The 19,407-nt window shown below is 37.3% G+C and overlaps 1 protein-coding gene across 1 annotated transcript in view; it reads left to right on the top strand.

The window, feature by feature from the left end:
• The window catches only part of ABCA13 (ATP binding cassette subfamily A member 13), a 208,376-nt gene that overhangs the window by 34,429 nt on the left and 154,540 nt on the right, over window positions 1-19,407 (top strand). Inside the window, exons 12-15 of the mRNA XM_076330301.1 lie at window positions 8,817-13,526; window positions 14,836-14,942; window positions 16,938-17,056; window positions 18,349-18,521. Coding sequence (XP_076186416.1) covers window positions 8,817-13,526; window positions 14,836-14,942; window positions 16,938-17,056; window positions 18,349-18,521 — 5,109 coding nt within the window. The remainder of the gene's footprint in view (window positions 1-8,816; window positions 13,527-14,835; window positions 14,943-16,937; window positions 17,057-18,348; window positions 18,522-19,407) is intronic.

The raw sequence follows: 19,407 nt of genomic DNA, 5'->3' as shown, positions 1-19,407 counted from the left end.
CAGTTCTCTTGTTGATACACAAAAAAAAGATATAACCCAACATACCCTTTAGCTGTATCAGCTAACAACTAAACTGTAAAATCTGTTTTAGCCTCTAAAAATGAACAAGGACTGAGTGCTTAGCAGGGAGCAGATGTCATGAGAAAACAAGTACTCTTTCAACATAATTTTCCAAAGGTGCATTTTTAGGACATTTAATATGAAGTTTGCTGATTGTTTATCTTCTGGGTTCTTAAGGTCATTGGACCAAAAGGTGTCATTTTTGTCTTGTGGGTTTCGTTTTATAGCACGTGGCCACATGGAATCAGTACTGCTAGTCATATTAAGGAATCCTGATTTACTTGTGCACCCAAACCTGCAAGACACCTCTGAAGCTTCAGGATAGTTTCTGTAGTCTTCTTTTTAGGATGGGTTGATTTGAAGTATGCTACACAATTTTGCCTGTATACTGTATATCAGTATACCTTCCTTCATGATGGTGAAGTTACACTGATTTACTACAGCTGGGCATCTGCCCTCTCAGCTTATGTGGTAAAACGCTGATCTCCATCCGCACAAAGGAGTATAGAGGAACAGTGGCAAGTGGGAGAACCCAAATAGTACTCTGTCCTGGATCCTTCAAGGCTGGGTCACCTTACAGACTGAGGGGGTTACTGCCTAGGGATATGGGACTCATTATGGGAAGCAGGGAAAGAGCATTTTGGGATTCAACAAGACTTAGCATGGGAGGTTTGGAAGAGGAACCAAAGGCGGGGAGAGGATGTGATCTAGGTGGTTTGGTGAGGAACAAGTATGGGAAAATAGAAATAAGGTGATGAAAGGGGCTGCTTGCATATAAACAGGCTGCTTGATCAATATGCTTGCCTCGCCATGCCCTTCACCTGGCCATTGCAGGCTGTCCTGCCTTCTCACTAAACTTCATTTCTAACTCTTTTCCTGGGTGAGGACTCTCTATTCTGTGTGCAAGTGTGTGTATGGGGGTCTGCGTGCAGCAGAGGTCAGACCACAGGACATATAGGGGCCCATAGCAACAACTGGAAGGACTGGAGTGAGTGAAATCAAGTGCCAGTGAATGGGGTGGGACCTATGTGTCCATGGTGCCAGAAACTAGAGTGAGTGAGGGTGGGCATATCAGTGTGTGATCACTAGTGAATATCAGGCTGGGATAGCTGAAGGGTGGGTGAGGTGGCCTGGGAGCTGGGGAGGTGTGCACTTCTCTGACAGTGAGGAAGAGTCAGCTATCAGAGGAACCAGGAGGCTCAGGCCAACACCAGAGAGACCTGGGGGTTGACTGAGAGACCTGTTTGTGTACGTCCTATGTGTGAGGCAGCTGGGGAGAGCTGAGGGACCAGGACCAGCTGCTAGATGGACTGAGTGTCCAAGAGCAGTTATTGCAGGGATCCACACTGTGTGTGAGCAAGCACATCTGTATTAGAAGCTGGAGCAGGGCTGCAGCCTCGAGGGCTTGTATGCCCAGGTGCCAGCAAGTGGGGAGGGAGCTGGGATCCAGGGGCAGCTGCTGGGCAGACTGAGTGTCTGAGCCCAGCTGCTAGGGGGGATCCACACTGTGTATATATATATATATGTATGTATTCCCTCTAGCAGATCTTCATCCTGACCAACCAGGGAGGTGAACAGGATGAGGCTGTTGGTGCTGTTTGTATGTGTGTGAGTGCTGCGTATGTTGATCTGTGTGGCCGGCCATGTGCATTTACTGTGTATGTGTTGGCCTGTGTGCCTACCTGCCCAGCCTTGCTGCCGGTTGGACCTGGGGACATGGAGCTATGGCAGCCTCACCTCAGTAGGGCAATTTGGATTTGGCAACTCCCTAACATGACCTGGTAACATTTCTGTGGTTTTCTTTTATTTGAGAAGGGCGAGATCAGTTTTGCTTGGGAGCTTAAGGAATTAGGCTGCCTTTCCATGTTTCAGAACAATTAGCTGGCTAAATCAACAGTTACATATGGAAAGAGTCTAAGTTTATTTACAGCATTCATAGCTACAAGCCCACATGGGATCTCATTTTCCTTTCCTGAAAATCATGAAAGCTCACTGAAGTCATTGGAGCTATTCTGATATAACTGTGAAAGGGCATAGGGTCATGCTTTTGCTGTGTAAGAAGACTGGTCTCTTCTTTCTGCCTTGTCTTGATGAGCCTTTTTCAGTGGTGGTGCAGGAGGGGAGCAGTCTTTGCTCCTCAGAAGTGCAGAGTGGAACTGTGTACATGTATGGTGCAAAATGATTAAGTGCTTTGGGTAGGGTTGTCATCTAAACTAAAGTGGAACCTTTATGCCTCTGTAACTACTGTATTTTTAAACCATATCATGCCCAGTTTTCTTTCCCAGAAGGATGCTTCCTACTGTACTGTCCCTGAGTTACATATTTTCTTTATGGGATGTGGGGGGGAAATGTCTTACAGAAGCTTTACGTAGCCTGGAAAAACTGTTTCCCTTTGCCCAAAGAGATGGATTAATTCACCTAGACATCAGAAAGCTCTTTGTGGAGCTAAAACAGGTATGTTGTTATTTAATGCTTGTATATTATTTTGCATAAAGCTGCAGAGGCTTATTTTGAGGGACAAAAAGTACTTGTTAAGTAGAGGATTTCACTTTTTGTTCAGCAGGATTTTGGTCCAACTTTACTTTGTACTTTTTTGTCTTTTGACATTTCATTGGGAGAATTAATATAGAGTGTGAATTAAATATCTTCCTTCACCCTGAGTTCATTTGTAAAGTGACAGTATATTAATTACATTATAGATGTTGATGAGCAATGCTTCCTATATGTGCAATGATGTGCTTAGAGTGTTTGAGAAGACCCTGAGACTTCCACAGGGGTCAGATGACATTGACATTTTAGCAGTATATGTGTGTCCTGGCAATGGCTCAGAGGTGACCTTCAAGCTAAGTAACCAGGTCCAGTCACTAAAGGAATCTGTAAGTATTTCTGAATTCTTTTCATGTTTAAAGCTTGCAGTGCCTTACTTATATTACTATTACAAAATAAAATAAATTAGCAGGGGTTGCAGCTTACTACTTAGTGTTTGCTATTAATAAGTAGATGGGTAACTGATTATTTAAACTAATTAAAATGTGCTTGGGGGCAAGGCAGAAGTGGTCCTGTGGAGTCTCTTGAGTGGATGTGACATTTTAGACATGCTAAGTAGCTGTGGCTTCCAGAAAAAATTGAGAAGGTTTGAAAGACTGCTCATTTAATCCATTTTATGTTGGATTTCAATATCATCAATATTACAAATCTAAGCAGGGCCAAAGTCTCAGGTGAGTTTCCCTTTTATTGGTTTCAAATATTGCTTTCTTTACTGTGAAAGGTCCTGCTTCTGCAGAAAGTAACTCAGGGACAACAGAGCCCGCCAGATTCAATAATGGATGATTATTTGGGATGGCAAGAAATAGAAGAGCAGCTAACCGAAAATTATGCTTATTACTGTGAAATGAATCAATTGCTGAGCACAGAGGCACCATCTGAGGAGGATGTCCATTTCAGCTCTTGTCAGGAACAGCTTCTCTTCTCACTGTATGTATCTTGTATACCTTTTAATACATAAAGATCCTGACTGGTACCAGCCTGGAGTAAGGTATTATAACCAGTAACTGCATAGATAAAAAGGTTCAAACCCTGCTTTTTGCTTTTGATTACCACCCAGTGTTAACAATTTTCTATAAGCACAAACAGGAAGGTAGAGGATGATTTTTTTAGTAGTAGCACTAGTACTTTTTTTTTTGGGGGGGGGGGGTAGGGGTGGAAATAAGCTGAGGATAGGCAGGTATCTAGGATTCTAAAAGCCTATTCTCCCTTTTTATCTTCTCCCTTCCAAGCATTTTCTGCTACTTCTCAGCCTGCTTCCTGGTACATACCTCTCCGGTACTGTGCTGCTCAGGATGCTTGGAAACTTGGATCTGAAAGACTCCTGGGAGTTGCAGGAAAACATTAAAGAGAGGGTAGTTAGAAAGTGCACTAAGGGGGGTATTGCAGCCTCAAGTTACTTTCTGAATACATCAAATGGTCACTGTTCCTCTATTTTGGCAGAAAATCCATTCATCTTTTTATTAAGTTGATTGTCATTTGCAATGACTCAGTAATTCTACTGATTTAAAGCTTTAATGGTGCTAAATCAGACTATATTAGAGACAAATCCCTATATCAATAAAGTGCTTTAAAATAGGATAGGATTTTATTATTCTTGCTTGGCAATGTAAAGCATAATGCATTTAATGTGAAGTTGCATTTATACTGGACAGATGTCCTAGGTCACAAACTTAAACAAGTGTAGAAGAGAACTATCTACATATGCGTATGAGAAACTTGACAGAAGAGTTTGCTATTAAAGCAGTAAAACTATTAGCTCTAAGCATTCAAGAATCTGTCAGAAATTCCACAAGCTGCATTGGCAGCAGGGATTAAATCCACAGATATTAATAACATCTTAGATGTTAGAAAATTTAGGTCATTTTTCCTGTCCCTTTGCTGTTGATCAATGTTTGATTGCCTTCCCTCCCTCCACGTTTCTAAATGACGATGAAATCACCAGGAGGACTAGTTTTACATTTCCTTTTTTGAGCATCAAAAACACTGATAGAGCTAAGAGGCCCCTGGGAATAGAGGCTTGTGTTTAAGTAACTTTGAAGAGCAAGAAAAGCTCAGCGCTATTTTTATGCGAGGTGTTTTATTGTTTGTTTTTTTCAGGGACAAAGCAATGATTTTTTTAATACAGAGGTGTATTTCAGGACAAGAGGAAGCATTCCTCAATAATTGTTTTCAATTTCAAAATGCTGCTTTTTGAACTAGAGTATTTTGTTGGGGGTTTCTTAAAAGGCTTTTTAGATTTTTTTTTTTTCTGCTCAAAAACCTGTGTAGTAAAGTCTAGTTGTGCTTAGAGTGATGTAATAGCTATGCCACCGATTTCTTTAGCAAAGGACTCAGCTATATATATTAGCCTGCCTGCCTCAGTTCTTTCCTAAGTCAATAGGACTCTCTGTATGCATAAAGTAGCAATAGAATGTAGCTCGAGATTTACAGAGAAATGGCACGTGTTCACAAGGTAATTTGACTTTGAAAGAAATCACTGGTTTAATCATGGTAGCCTTGTTTTCTGTGTCATTTCAGAATTAATAATACACTTGAAGAAATTTTGTTTGCTTTTGAGGGAAATCCATACTGGAAGGATTTAACAACTTTCGTCAGTTGGACATGTGAGGTAGCTCAATACATGAATGAGGAAGCAGGCTCTGCGGGAAGTCAGTCAGGTGAGGAGACAGCTACTGCACAGCACAGGCTTTATTCTGATGGTTCCCTGTCTGTTTTAGAGCATGGTATTCCTCCGAAAGGGAAAAGGTGATGATTTTTATATTTGTGAGTCTGTTTCTGTTTGTGTTTCCATCAGCCTTAGGATTCACCAGCTGATTGAATCATTACCAAGGAAAGCTTGTAATATACAGAGCCTGCCTCTGATAAATAGCTGTGATTTCAGTGCCAGCTGGAAAATTTTCTGATTGTCCATTTCTATTGGGAAAATTCCAACTGGTTGAACCTGGTTGGAATCTCTACTTTTGCAACAGTATTCTGTCAGGAAGGCTTCTTAAGTTCAGGATATAAATGGGAGACCAGACTAGCTGGTCTGACCCATCTGCCGTTAACTTTCTTGGAATACACTAGTTTTTCATTATTTGGGGAGAACTTTGAAATATCTGAGATTTATGCTGAGGAATGAGAGATCTTCCATTTCAGAATTCTTTCTCATTAAATTTTTGTGTTACTCTTCTCAATGTTTTTGTGGAGCTATGAAGCAGGGCACAATGTGGCTGATCCAAACAGCTCTAAAAAATGATCTCACCCAATATCACCTATTTGTTTCCTTTAAGTATTCTCACCATGCTCCCAATTCTTCCATTTTTTCACCACTTGTATTTCCAGCTTCTGAAGGATTTAGGTTACTGATGGATTTTTTTTAAGCTAGTTCTTGGGGTTTGTGAAAGATCTTGTTCTTGCTAAAGATCTGTTTTTCTGAAAGCATTTTTATTTTTTTTCCTCTGCTCTTTTTCTCTATAGAGCTAATCAGAAACGTGCTGAATACCTCATCAGTAAGTGGGCAGCTATGGAATGTATGCAAAAAATAAGCAGTACTTTTTTAATTGAAGAACTGTGTTAGTGAAATTAACTGTTCAAATGTGAATTGCTTGTACAGGTTTTGTAATCTATTACAGTTCCAGATATTTCAGTTATCTGGGCAGTAATAGTGAATTTCGCAGAACTGCTTTCTCTTTACTGAAATTCCAAGGAAAAAGAAATACTAAAGTTCCTTTCAGTGCTGAATACAGCACTAAGTGCGCTCTGGTATAGTAAAACTAATCTTACTTGAACTAGTTCTGCAGTTCATGTATATATCTTCTGTTTTTCCTTTTTTCTGTAAGGAATTGTGTTTGAATTTTTCTGTAAGGAGTTCTGTAAGGAAAATATAGGTGTGCCTTATGTAAAGCTGATATTTATTATAATAATTCAGTAGAACTAACATCAAGCACTTTAATAAAAATTGCATATTTACTTCCTTTAAAATGTACATAATGTATTTCTCTTTCTGCAAACATTCAAGTCCTTCTAAATTTGGTAGGATTTATTCAGGTTGTTTCAGTGGGAGTCCATCAAGTTGTTTATAGATGTGTTCATAAAAACTTTTCTTGATCTGTCTCTTGATGTTGAAATTTTTATTTTCTCTGCAGGTGGACTAGAAGCATCTCTCTGTTCTAGACAAAAGCTCAGTTTGGAGACCATCCTAGGTCATTATTTAGCATTTCTGCAAGACTTACCAGATTATTCTTCATTTATTTCCTGGTCACGGTAAGGTTGAACTAGTTAGTCAATGTAATTTCTTTCTTTAACTGTTTTCCAGAAATCCTTTACCCCACTCCACTTTGGACTTTTGTAATTCTTGAACATAATTACCCTGCCTCTTTTCACCAAATGGCTGGTGTTTTTCAGTGTTACTGGGAAGAAAGAGAATCCTGCAAAGAAAGTTATGTCTTTGTGGCTGTCATTCAAAAGATTTAAAAAAAGACATCTCCATCTCTGGTGTGTTATCAGCACTAACTAAAGTGGTGGACTCCTGAGGGTTCCAATGTGTTGTTACAAGGGCTTCTTGTCACTAAGTTACTTGTATTATAGCCCTGCTAATGTCCAGATGAACAGTGAAACAGAAACCATGTAATCATCACTCTGTTTAAAAAAAGAAAAAAAATATCCCTCATGGAACAACTTTGGACTAATTGTTCAGTGCTGCCTCAGTTATCAAGTGCTATTAACTATTTACCATGCTATGCTGGCGATCACAGCTGTTAATAGATAAGAATACTTTCTAAATTACATTTCTGGACTTTGAACTTTATTTTTCATTATGCTGCTATTTAGCTCTTTGCTAAAGCAATCCCTTGTTTAACCTATCAAATGGAAATAACCACTATCAATGCAATGAAAGATGAAGAATCAAAAGTTTGTAAGTGGCACAATTTGAATATTACCTCCACTGTTAGAGAGGTCATGTTGTGCTTTTCATTCAAGCAGAACTTGACAGGGACTAGCAGCTTGATTAAAATGGGCTCTAGAAACAAAGAACTCCTAGTTTGGGCTTTCAGAATCTTAGATATTTTTGATATCTACAGTAAAAACGAAATGGAAGTTAAGGAGTAGAATGCAAATAGATATCTTGAATATTCAATCACTTTTCCTTTGTGCTCTTTCCCAACTTTGTTTTAAAGATCAGTGCAGATACATTTGCTAGGGCAAGGATTTGGATTTGGTCTTAAATACTGTTTCTAGAGTGTGCACTATTTTATCTACATAGTAATACTAACAAAATCACCTGATTTGTTTGCTATACATGCAGAGGTATTTCTTTGACTTGAATAAGTCTAGGAAAGAGATTCTATGTGGGGGATGCTTTTTTCCCAATGTTTGACATCTTGGTTTCTCTTCTGTAGAAGCCATTCCAGTAATTGACACAGAAATTCCCTCACAAAGCTTTTTAATGGTGTGTGGTGTTCTGCTTTTTAACTATTAAAAGAAAACATATTTAAGGAGAAGCTATTTTCAACTTGAGACCTTTGCATTGGAATGCTCCTTTTTCCGTGCACCTCAATCTTGACCAGTCTTACAGAGCTAGTAAACATTTTTTCTTTTGATAAATATTATCGACACAATGGAAACATCGGTTGGAGCATTCCAATTTTCACTGTGATTTCATGTTTTGGGTTCTTTTCTAGATATTAAAATAGCAGTGTTCAGCTATCAGTCAGTCAACTGGAATGTTTTGGCTTTCAATAAATATGATAAAACAAAAAAAATCTTCAGAATTCATGGAAAATTAAAGGTTTAGATCAATTTTATTGATAAGTTCCTTTCTATAAAATAATTAGTCTGTGGAGCATAAAAGCTTTGCTCTTTTCAGCAGCTGAAAATGTGATGTACTTAAACTAAAGGTATTTGACTCTTTGTGGCTTACAAGCTTGATTGTAATTACTGATAAATGCACACTTCTTTAACCTAGCTGCCTACATTCAGGTTTTGATTTGAATGTGGCTATGACTTTTCAGTGAGTTTTGTCACATTTCTGAAAACCAAAGTGATTGTCATTTGTGCTATTTCAGGTTTTGTGGTGATTAATTTGTGACTGCTATTTAAATGATATTTGAACTTTCTTTGAATTAAGTAAATAAAACTATATTATAAAATTATAAAAGATATATTTAACCAATTCTTGTCTGCCTGCTAGGTAACTAACAAGAAAAAAATAATGCTTAATTTTTCAGAATTTTGACATCTTTCAAAGAGTTTTTGAAGAGAGAAGAAAACTTACGGATTTCTGGTGAAAAGGAAATGGATCATCTTTTTCATCTTGTAGAAGTCATAGAAGAAATTAAAATGCTTGATTTCTCAGCTTCTTCAAACCAGTCTCTAATTGAAAATGTCTTGAATAATACAATTATATGGATGAAAAATTTTGCTGAGGGGAAGGAATCTGCCACCAATTTCTCACTTGCAGTTTCTGAACTCTATAACGAACTACAAAAATATTTCCAGCCTCTTCAGAGATTCTGGATGAAAGAGGAGACAGAGGTTTTCTGGCATATAGTGAAAATTGTATTCTATGAACTTGATTCTAGGCTCTCTCATTTGAGTCAAGTGGAAGAGGAGGAGGTATTGGAGACCTTATTTAGAATTATATTTTCTACTGCAGAAAATAAAATCCGTAATAGAAGTATGCTATTGCTCCGAAATATCCTGACTGATTGGCCAGAGTTAAATATTGCTGCTTTGAACCATTTAAAACACTTAAGTGAAAGCTTCCTAAGGAATCTCTATGAGGTCAGATCATTGACTGATGATCATGTCAATGTGTCTTTCAGCACAATTCATGGAGTGAGTAATGCCTCCTCTTTATTACTCTCAAATGCGACTTTTATATATAAAGTACAAGAATTAGGAGAAATTGTGCACGATTTCTTCAAAAACATCCAAAAATTAAACAGTACTAGTGTGGCCTCATTTCTTCCAATACTTTTCTCTCTGTATCAGAATGATAATCTGGTCTTAAATATTGAGGGCAACAGCACTCTGTTAACATTTCTTTATGAGACTTCAAAAGATATTTCATCTTTTCAAGTATGGCATGACTTCCAAGATAGGGATCGAGTTTTTGATTTTTTGTCTGAAACATTTGGTCTTCTCTGGAACTTCACCAGCAAGTCTCTCTGTGAAAAGTTACTAATCATTTACAACTACACAGAGTTTCAGGCCCAGTCTCTTGCACAGAAAGGAAAAAAAGAGATGCAAGTTGTCTATAGCACTCTGAGCAGCCTTAAAACTTTGTTTATAGATGAAGAGCTCCAAACAGCTGCCTTCTGTTATTTGGAACAGTTTCTTGGTATCTTCCCAGAATGCCTGGTAAATAATGGGTGCATTGATTTTTATCTGTCAAACAGTACTTCTGTAGATCATTCAGCAGAGGTTTACAACTTATTTCTGCTTCCATTGGACAGTGTTCTGTCTAATGTAACAAACTTGGGAGATAAGGTTAGTGTGCCTTCTGCTTTGCACTGCACTTTTACATGGCTTCAAACCTGGACAGAGGTTTTTGAAGAAGCATCCAAAATCTTAAATTTGAATTCAACCTTTTTTGTCTGTCTAAGAAATGATTTGGCAAATCTCTCTGAAAGTCTTTCAAATGCAACTCATGATGAACTGTGCAATAATACAGCTATGGTTATTGTTGAAGCTACAACAGAAGCAATGAATCTATTAAAAATCATATTTGAAGGAGGTGGTGATTTAAATGACTGGAAAGATTTTGAAGCTTTCCTTGCTAATCTTCAAAATGTATTTAACAATGCAGTTGATGTCACAAGCTCGCTTAAAAGTAACAGTTTAGAAAGTGTTTTAGAAATGATGGGAGTCATGATAACTGAATTGCAGAAATCTATACTGAAGATTGTTAATGGAGAGCTTTTGAATTCTTGGCTTGATACTTTCATCTCAGGAGGATCCGAGGGAGAAGACAGGGGTGCTGGTGTATTTTCTATTGGAAATTCCCTTTCTACTATTCTCAAGCTCTCCCAAAAGGAACTTGGAATTATTCTTGCTGAGATAAAAGACACAACTGCTTTCTTTAAAAGTGTATCTCAAGGAAAATATATGGTTTGTATCAGCATTTTCCAGAATATTACCAAACTAATTTTGGACAATACTCTGAAAGATGTAAGCCATTTGCAAACAAATTTTTCATCTCATCTTAATTCCTTTCTAAACTTTTATAGTACAGTGGATGAAGCAGAGGATTGTAACAGATGGATACGTGGATTAAGTAATCTCAGTGAAAAATACAAGTCACCTTCCCACCTTGAAAGTGCAAAACATATTTTATTTCTACTGAAATCTCTGGGAAACATTGAAAGAGATGCTAAGCTAATGAACGTGATGGACTTTGTTAATTTGATTTTTAATTTGATACTCCCTGAATGTTCCCTAACTGGTTCTGATGTGATTTGTGTAAATGTTTATTTCAATATTATAGCAAAAGCTTTAAAATTTATTCTCCCTGAATTTTATGTAAAAGATGACAGTGTGCTTGAATTTATTTTTACACTTTTAAATAACTCTGGAGGGCAAATACAAACAGTTGTCAATGATTTAGTGGGGCACTCACGGTATACAGCAAATAAGACCCATTTTAGTCAGTCAATCCATGGATTTAACAGGACTTCAAGGATGTTCCTTAATCCTTTTCACCGTGTTCAGCTTTCATCAGTTGAACTTTTGGCAGGAATTAAAACTCTTCTGAAAAATAAAACTTTTGAAATCCAAGAAAGCAGCTCCTCTCATTTGGATGTTGAGATTGAACCTTTCTTGCATGAGAAAAATACCAGTTTGTTGATGGAGTTCTTTCAAGATGTGTTTAGTAAACTTGACTCAAACTTGCAGGGTGAACACAAAACCTTTCTCCAGAAACTGATAGAAACAGCAGCTCTGAATATTGAACTGGTAAGGAAGGCACTTAAAATTTTCAAGTCTTCTAGTTTTACTGGCTTTCCATTAAGAGATGGTAAAGAGTTTCTAAAGCATATGGTAACCTTGGTGCAAAATATGAGGAACGTGGATGTTGAGTTCTTGATAAGTCAATTCAAACAAGTCCAGAGGAGCCTAGATAATTTCTTTAAAAATATCAAACCTTTGTATATTGAGAACTCTGAGTTAAGAATGTTAACAGACTGGTGGGATGCATTTCAGAATAATTCGTGTAATTGGAACCTGACTGGCTTATGGCAAATAACACGACTCTTTGAACAAGATGAGCTCTACGATGTAGAAGAGATGTTCCATTTCCTCCTCAATGTCAACAGCCTTACAGAAAGATTAGCTCATGGAAACATCACGGAAGCACTAACTGAAGTATACGCTTTCATATTGACTCAGGAAGCAAAAATGCCAATGTTTACTGCAAAGGAGTTCTCTAATCAAGTAGAAAGTCTTCTAATGTTACTGGAGACACTGACAGATACGTCTAATGAACCTGCAGAGGCCTCAGTTTGTTTTTCTGCAGCGTTCTGCTGGACTCTCACAACAGCAACACCTCAGAGTGATCCCACCTTTAAACCTTGTGAGTTTGTGCATAGCAATTCTACTCTTAGTTACAATGCAGTCATCCAAGTCGTTAAGGAGCTGAAACTCATCACTCTGGAGGACAGTTCCTCATGCACTATGGAAGACTTCCAGATGGATATCACTCGCAATCTGACCTGCTTTTTTCATCAGATCAAAGAATGGAACTCTATTCTTTTGAAGTTTTCTGACCTCCATCATGTAAATGGCTCAGTTCTCAAAAAGCTGCTAGATTTTTGGAATGAGCTATCCCTCTACACTGTGCCACTGCAGGTGAATAATACGTACTCAATCAATTGTTCCTCCACACCAAAGAGACAAGTGGCTTTACAAATTGTAGAAGCACTGGTCAGTATGCCAGTGGCAGAAATGGAGATGGCCAAAGGTGTTCTCGAACAGCTGGATGATCTTTATGGTGGTCTAAGTTGGAACAGACATTCAAGAACATCACTTATAAAGACTGTTCTTACTAATGTTAAGAATATGACCAGCGATGTTTCTAGACTCCTGGATACAGAAGCTGTCCTTTCTTTTCTTTCTGTAATTCAACCCTTAATGACACTGTCTTCTGTTGGAAACCAGACATACTCAATGCTTATGATATTATCAGCTTTAAATGGAAACAGTAATATATCTGATAACTTTGAGAACTTCTGGTTTCCTATAGTTACAAGCATAGAAGATTTATTGGTGAATTTTAATGTTAGACACTTACTTGCAGTGATAGACCAAGAGTTTCAATTACTGAGGTTAGCCACTGGACAGTCCTCTTCAATGGCTTTTGATGCTTTAATACAGCAGTTTAATACATCATCTGTAGATACTATGTTAAGAAATTTTGAAGACATACAAGAGATTGTGAACAGCTTTCTATGCGAGTGTAAAAATAAAAATTATCCTAAAATAATGCATGCTCTAATTCTCCTTATGGCTAATGAAAATTCATCAAGTGACCTACTGCTGGTTGTCAAAGACATTATTGACTTTCTGGAACTATTCCAAAATAAGTCTAAGGAAGATTACACTGGTATGTTGTTTGTTGATGGTCGTCTTAGCAGAGAAAAATTGAATACTCATACTGCTAATTCAGTTTTGCTAAACAGTCTCCTTCATATAATTGCTGATCTTGCTGTTATGGAAGAAGCTTTGCATACAAACAATATTGATCTTCAGGTAGTTGACTTCATTGATTCATTTTTTGATAATGCGCAATATAGAGAAGTTTCTACTCAGTCCCAAAACAGAACTCTGGAGATCATGCAAGAGATCTTGCAAATGATATTTCAGTCTACCACAGAACGTGACAGGAATAAAATAACCTTCTTACTAAAGGATTTGTATGAGGATATAATGGCAGAAATGAGGTGAGCGTTTTCTATGTACTCATTTTGACAGTGTGCTGACAATGACAGAAGTGGTCTTTGTTTGTAAACAGCTCAGTCAAAACTTTTAAGTTAATTACTGTTTCATTTCAGATTTTTTCCTTTGAGTAAAACAGTATTTTGTATGAACTTATATTGTTCAGACCAGCCATATTTGGTACCACTTTAATTGTGTGGACCAGGTTATTGATGGGTTTAGTCATCTGTACTGATACTCGAGGTGGTTTCTTTGGAATTATTATAGAATCAAATATTTGAAGATACTTGCAGGTCTGAACACTGAACCCATGGTTATTGGTGGACAGCAGTAATTTTGGCTATGGAGCTAAATATTAAGGAATGCTTGGGACTAATGTTTTGTGGTGGTTTTTTTAATTTCTATATCCAAATGTAGATATACTGTATTTGAAATGTCTTCAAGTTAAATTTGCTGATGACTTATGCAAGCAATATGACCCTTTTGGGGCTATGGTTATAGTGTTAAGTTGTTCAGTTTAACAAATACAGTTTCTGAAGGAATCTTGAGCCCAAGATCATTTTTGCCAGATCACACAAATCAAATGTAATCCAGCAGCAGAGGAAACTCTGCTTCAGGAAAATGTTTACTGACAACTTATTTAATAAAAGTACTGCTAGACTGGAGTTGCTGCATTTAAGTAATACTCACTGAAAGAATCCCACAAGATGGTTGCTCCAAACAGCTCTAGCTTGTCTTGCTGGTGGAGGTACTGATCCTACTGACATAGACCAGCTGAGAAACGGCATACTGAAGTTGATGCATGAACTCTGATGTGGTATTTAGACCTTTATGATTAATTTTATGCAAATATATCAAACCAGCGGTCAGCAGGGCCAGGTATTAGCCAGATTTGTTGAAAAATCAAAAGCAAATACTAAGAAAGTGGTTTATTTTCCCCAAATGCTGAGTATCAGAGATTTTGAGTATTCTGCTTTTTGCTATCAAGTCAGTATGCTGTGGACTCTCAGTATTTCTGAAGCCATTATGATTTTGCTTATTTTGCTAAGGTACTTTCTAGCACTCCTAAGGTCTTAAGAAAGCTGATGACTTGTTACCTTGATGAAAACCTGGGTTTTTTTTTGTTTGTTTGGGGTTTTTTCAATGGAAGTATTATGTTCTGATTTTGAAATAGTTCAGACAAATATAACAACTGTTAATATTGAAATCCTTATATGGCCCATTGAAGGTTGCAACTGTGCATAGTCACTTGTTGAAAATTTTCTGTGCCACCCTTGTTATGAAAATAATGCTTTCTTATTAATCTTTCTACAGAGCATCTGAAACCTGCAAGATTCTTCAGAAACATTTATACCCTGCTAGTGTCCTACTATTGCAGAAGTTGCAGTTTACCATTTTGAATGTTCTTAAAACCTTTTCAGGTTGGTTACCACAGTAGTGACGGTATGGGTCATCATACATGTTAGTACTATAATGTTAAGGCTTTACTCTGAGGAACCTTTTGTAAAAATAAGTTAATTTGGGCGATGCCAAGCAAGGCAAGCATACTGATGTGTGGAAATTAAACCAACAGAGGCACAGGAAAAATTTTGATGCAGAACACATAAAGGGATGATTTCTTTCTGGAGTGGTCACATTGATTCAAAATCTCAGTGGAAGCAGGAGGTCCTGCAGCTCCTCTTCTCTCATTTTTAGCCATGTGCTCTTTCCCTTCCTCCTGCGCTTACTCTGACACACCAGGACCTCATCCTTTTTTGATTTGACTCACAATCCCAGCAGAAGACTGTATACACATTTGGGTTTTGTCTTATCTTTTTTACCGGATATTTTTCTGTGAGGCTAGTGAACTGAGTCAAGTCACAGAGGTTTTCTTAATGAGCCAGAGCTGCCACAAGGCAGCATATAGCTGACAGAAAGGAAAAATGGGGCAAGTATATAAAGGAAGTGGCACCTCCCACTTCTGGCCGTATTGAGCCAGTGGATTGGCTAACAGTAGCTGAATAACTTCACCTTCAACAAATTGTTCAAATTTTATTGTGTTAGGCTTGTTTTATTCCTTGCATATAGGCCCCCAAGATGTGCACTTTGAGAAAGGCTCTGTGTTGACCTAAGGGTGTAATTTCATATTATGTTTTCTTGGGGGAAACCAAAGCCTTTGCTTTTCAAACTTCATATTTTAACCCAACTATGCCCAGAATTGTTTGCAAAGAGTGATTAGGAGGCATTAAGCTGCCATTCTAGAGCAAGAGATGAGGTCAGTAATGTCTTATGCCCACTTTATTTCCAGACAAAACCTAAGATGTGATTACAACCCAGTTCTGATTATCTTTCCACTCTTCTGGGACTGATGTAGTTCCCAAAGAGTAAAAGAGTAGCAATGTTGAGCTCAGGATAAGTGATACTGAAAATGTGTGCCAGGTACCTGGGATCTGTCTTTCACCTCCAAAGAACAGTCTATTTATTGAGAGAACTGAGATTAAGGAACTAAATTTTTGTCATTCTTATTTCAATACTCTGGACAGAGGGATGTTTCATAATGTTTCATTTGATACAGAAAACATTACGAAACCTAATGAGAAAAGATGAAAATTGCTTGAGTTGGTTTGCATTACTGAGTTACATTGTATTACTTCTGTGAGCAAGATCAAGGTTTGCTTGTTTTAGAAGCAGTGGTGAATGTTTATTATTCTTCCTTCTTGACTTATGAACCAAACATAAGGAAAAAAACATGGGGGAAAAACCGAACTTGATCCTTCCAGAAACCAGAATTCAACTGTCAAGCCAAACTCCTTCCCTGCTATGCCATGTACAAACCCACTACAGGCAGGGGAATGGAGTTTTTTTCCAGGGACATGGGGGCTGCAAGCTTGGGTAGAAACTTCTTCCATGGATGATCAGGTGATAAATATCCCCTGTATGGATTCTTTATCCCTAGATATGCCAAATGTCTGTGTAATGCTGTTTCCCTCCCCTTGCAGCTAGGGTTTGAAAGTTACTACTCACTGGAGGGTTAGTAACATCCTGATACCTCCACAGGGAAATAGGATCAGGGGAGCCTGCCTGAGGAGGAGGTAGATGTGGTTAATATACACAGCTTCTCAAAGTTATGCTTCTTGCTCACAAAAAGCAAAAATGAAGTTTTGTCCTCTGGTTCTGTAGCAGGTATTGCTGTTCTTATTATTGATCAGGAAAGTGTAATGGAGAAGAGTAATGGAAATTGACTCAAACTAGCCCTTCTTGCCCTCTGCAATGACAAATAAGTTTAGCCAGAAATATTTCTTAGTGCCTTAACACATCAGACTTCCTTTGCTTTTAAAAACTTTTCTGTCCTTTATTATTTGGTTATAAATTTTCATCTGATTACAGTAATTTATTTATTTTTTTAACTGATTAAGCCTGGACATTTTCTCTTACAGAAGAACCAGTTGTCATTGGCAACCTTTTCTGTGTTGTTACAAAGTGTAAAGATGGATTAACAAGTCACTTAATCCTCTCTGTCATTGAAGGAGTCACCCTGGTTCGAGATCGTTATCAGGTTTGAGTGGTTTCCACACCTACAAGTGTTCTTTACAACATGCATTAAACTTTGGAAACTAATGAAAATGTCTTCTTTTTTTCCTACTGTCTGAATGATGAGTCCCCACAGTGACTATACAAAGCAGAGGTTTGTATGGGTATAGCTCTGATGCTTTTGATAGTGATACCCAGAAGGAACTCCTTGAGCAAACATTGGTGAGCTTTGAAAGCTGTAAATATAACTAGAATTACTAGAATTCCTATAACTAGAATAACTAGATTGCCATTCAATACCAAACAGCATCTCATTTTTAATTCCTTTACATTTTGTGATACTGCTAATTTAATGAATCAGAGTACATTTATACTTTTAAATCTTCACAGGAACAGGTGTGAAATCAAGCTAGATACAAATAAACTTCTTGGCCAGAGTCATTCAAGCTAAAATAGCAATTGTGATTACCAGTTGGGGTCAGTCTCTTTTTCTTTAACAGTGCATGAAATTGCCAGCAGGAGAGAGTAACATTTGGCGTTTAAAGACTCATCCAGAGTTGGAAGCAAGCCTTTGGATAGCGCACACATGCGTGCACACACAGACAAAACACTAAAGTCATGCTTTTAGTATAGAATTTGCCTCCTCTTTATAAAATATCTCTGCTAGTTTGTCTACCTGGACATTTTGCTGATATGAACAGCAATGTTTTAAGGCAAACAGACGTCAGAGGCATCACTCATATCTCAAAGTAGACTTTTGCAGAACAAATGCATTTCTGTAGTCACCACCATTCTATGACCTGTGTCTGCAAATATTAAAAAAAACCCTTGCAAAATCAGAAATATGAATATTCAGGAGAAAAGATAAAAGTGAATACTACACAAAGCATAATGCAAGAAAAACTTTGGATATGGGTATCTAGATATTTTGGTTAGCTGAATGGAAACTGATGCTGTTTAGAACAATTCCTTGGGAAAAAGAGAAAAATGGTCAGCCTAAAATAAAAAAAAGACAAGCTCATTTCATTTTGAAATTAAATTTCAAATGAAAATGTTGGCATTTCTGTTAAGGGATGAATCTCCTTGATAGGCTAGGTCAAATTCACAAATATTTTTTGTTGTTTCCAAAACTCAAATCTTTGAAAATTCCTTGGTTCTTGAAAACCTCTCTATCTTACAAATACAATGAGTAACAGAGTATTACCTTACCCATATTCTCATTCGAAAATATTCATCATCTAATTGCCAAGACCTGCTACTTCAAGCAATAACATAATCTCATTAATTTGCTAACCATATGATCACTGTGTTTTGCAGGATATTGAAAGAATGTGGCCTGCTTTCAACAAGGGGGATTGTGAGAGTATGGCATATATAAACCAAAAACTTTCCAATACTTGGGAGAGCTTCCTGAGAGCCTTGCAGAATACCAGCAATGGCAGCTGTGAATGTCAACTAATGTTGGGGAACATACAGAGACGACTGCAAATGTAAAGTTTTTTACATTTTGGTACCCCAAATGGTTCTTGTTAGAGATGTTATTTTGTGCATATGTCTGTATTCTAAATTATGTAATTACAGTAGAAATACTGTTTATCAAAGTCTCTTTAAGCTTTGTTCATTTAACTGAAAATTGAGTGGATACAATGCACAAATTATCCAGAATTTTGCTAAATTACTAAAATATTTCTAAAAGCCCTTACACTTTTGCTGAGCACTTGCAGCAGATCTTGCTTCTCCATGAGGAGAATGCTTTGAATCACAACTAAGAAAATTTTCAGTTTTCCGTGACCTCAGTTAGGTCAAAATTTTGATATCTTAATTTTTTTATTTAAATCTGTTTTGCTGTGGCCTTCTCCTCTCAGCAGCTGGATACCTTTTGCAAAACTTTAAACATTCAGATCAGTTCAGCAGTTCAAACAGTCAGAAACGCAGGATGGTGCTTGTAAACTGACAGGCTTGAACTCCAAATAATTTCAGATATTTGCTGTTCCCTTGAGGAAAAATAGTAGATTTTAACTAAATTAATAAAACTGCTACTATAGAGTGTTTCAAACTTGCTGTCAGTTAGAGGTGGTCCTTTTTATAATTGTTGCTATACTGGTTTGACTGTTGGATTGTTTTCATAATGGGCTTGAATGGTTTCTGTGAATTATAGTAATAATACAGAAGAACTTGAGCTTAGATGCTGCTCTTATGGACCATAGACTCATGTGCAGTTTTTGAATGGTAAATAATATCTGATGTTTGTATACTCTTTATTACTTAAATTACAATTAGACTTTATTCATCCTGAACTGCAGTGCTTAGTATCTCTAGGTTTTAAAAATATGTGTTCAGTAAGAAACATGGAAGTGAGACATTGCTAGACCTGTG

Source organism: Aptenodytes patagonicus, chromosome 2, assembly GCF_965638725.1.
Source record: "Aptenodytes patagonicus chromosome 2, bAptPat1.pri.cur, whole genome shotgun sequence".
Lineage (NCBI taxonomy): Eukaryota > Metazoa > Chordata > Aves > Sphenisciformes > Spheniscidae > Aptenodytes > Aptenodytes patagonicus.
Note: the sequence above shows the minus strand (reverse complement) of the source record. Positions and strands in the feature narration are given on the sequence as shown.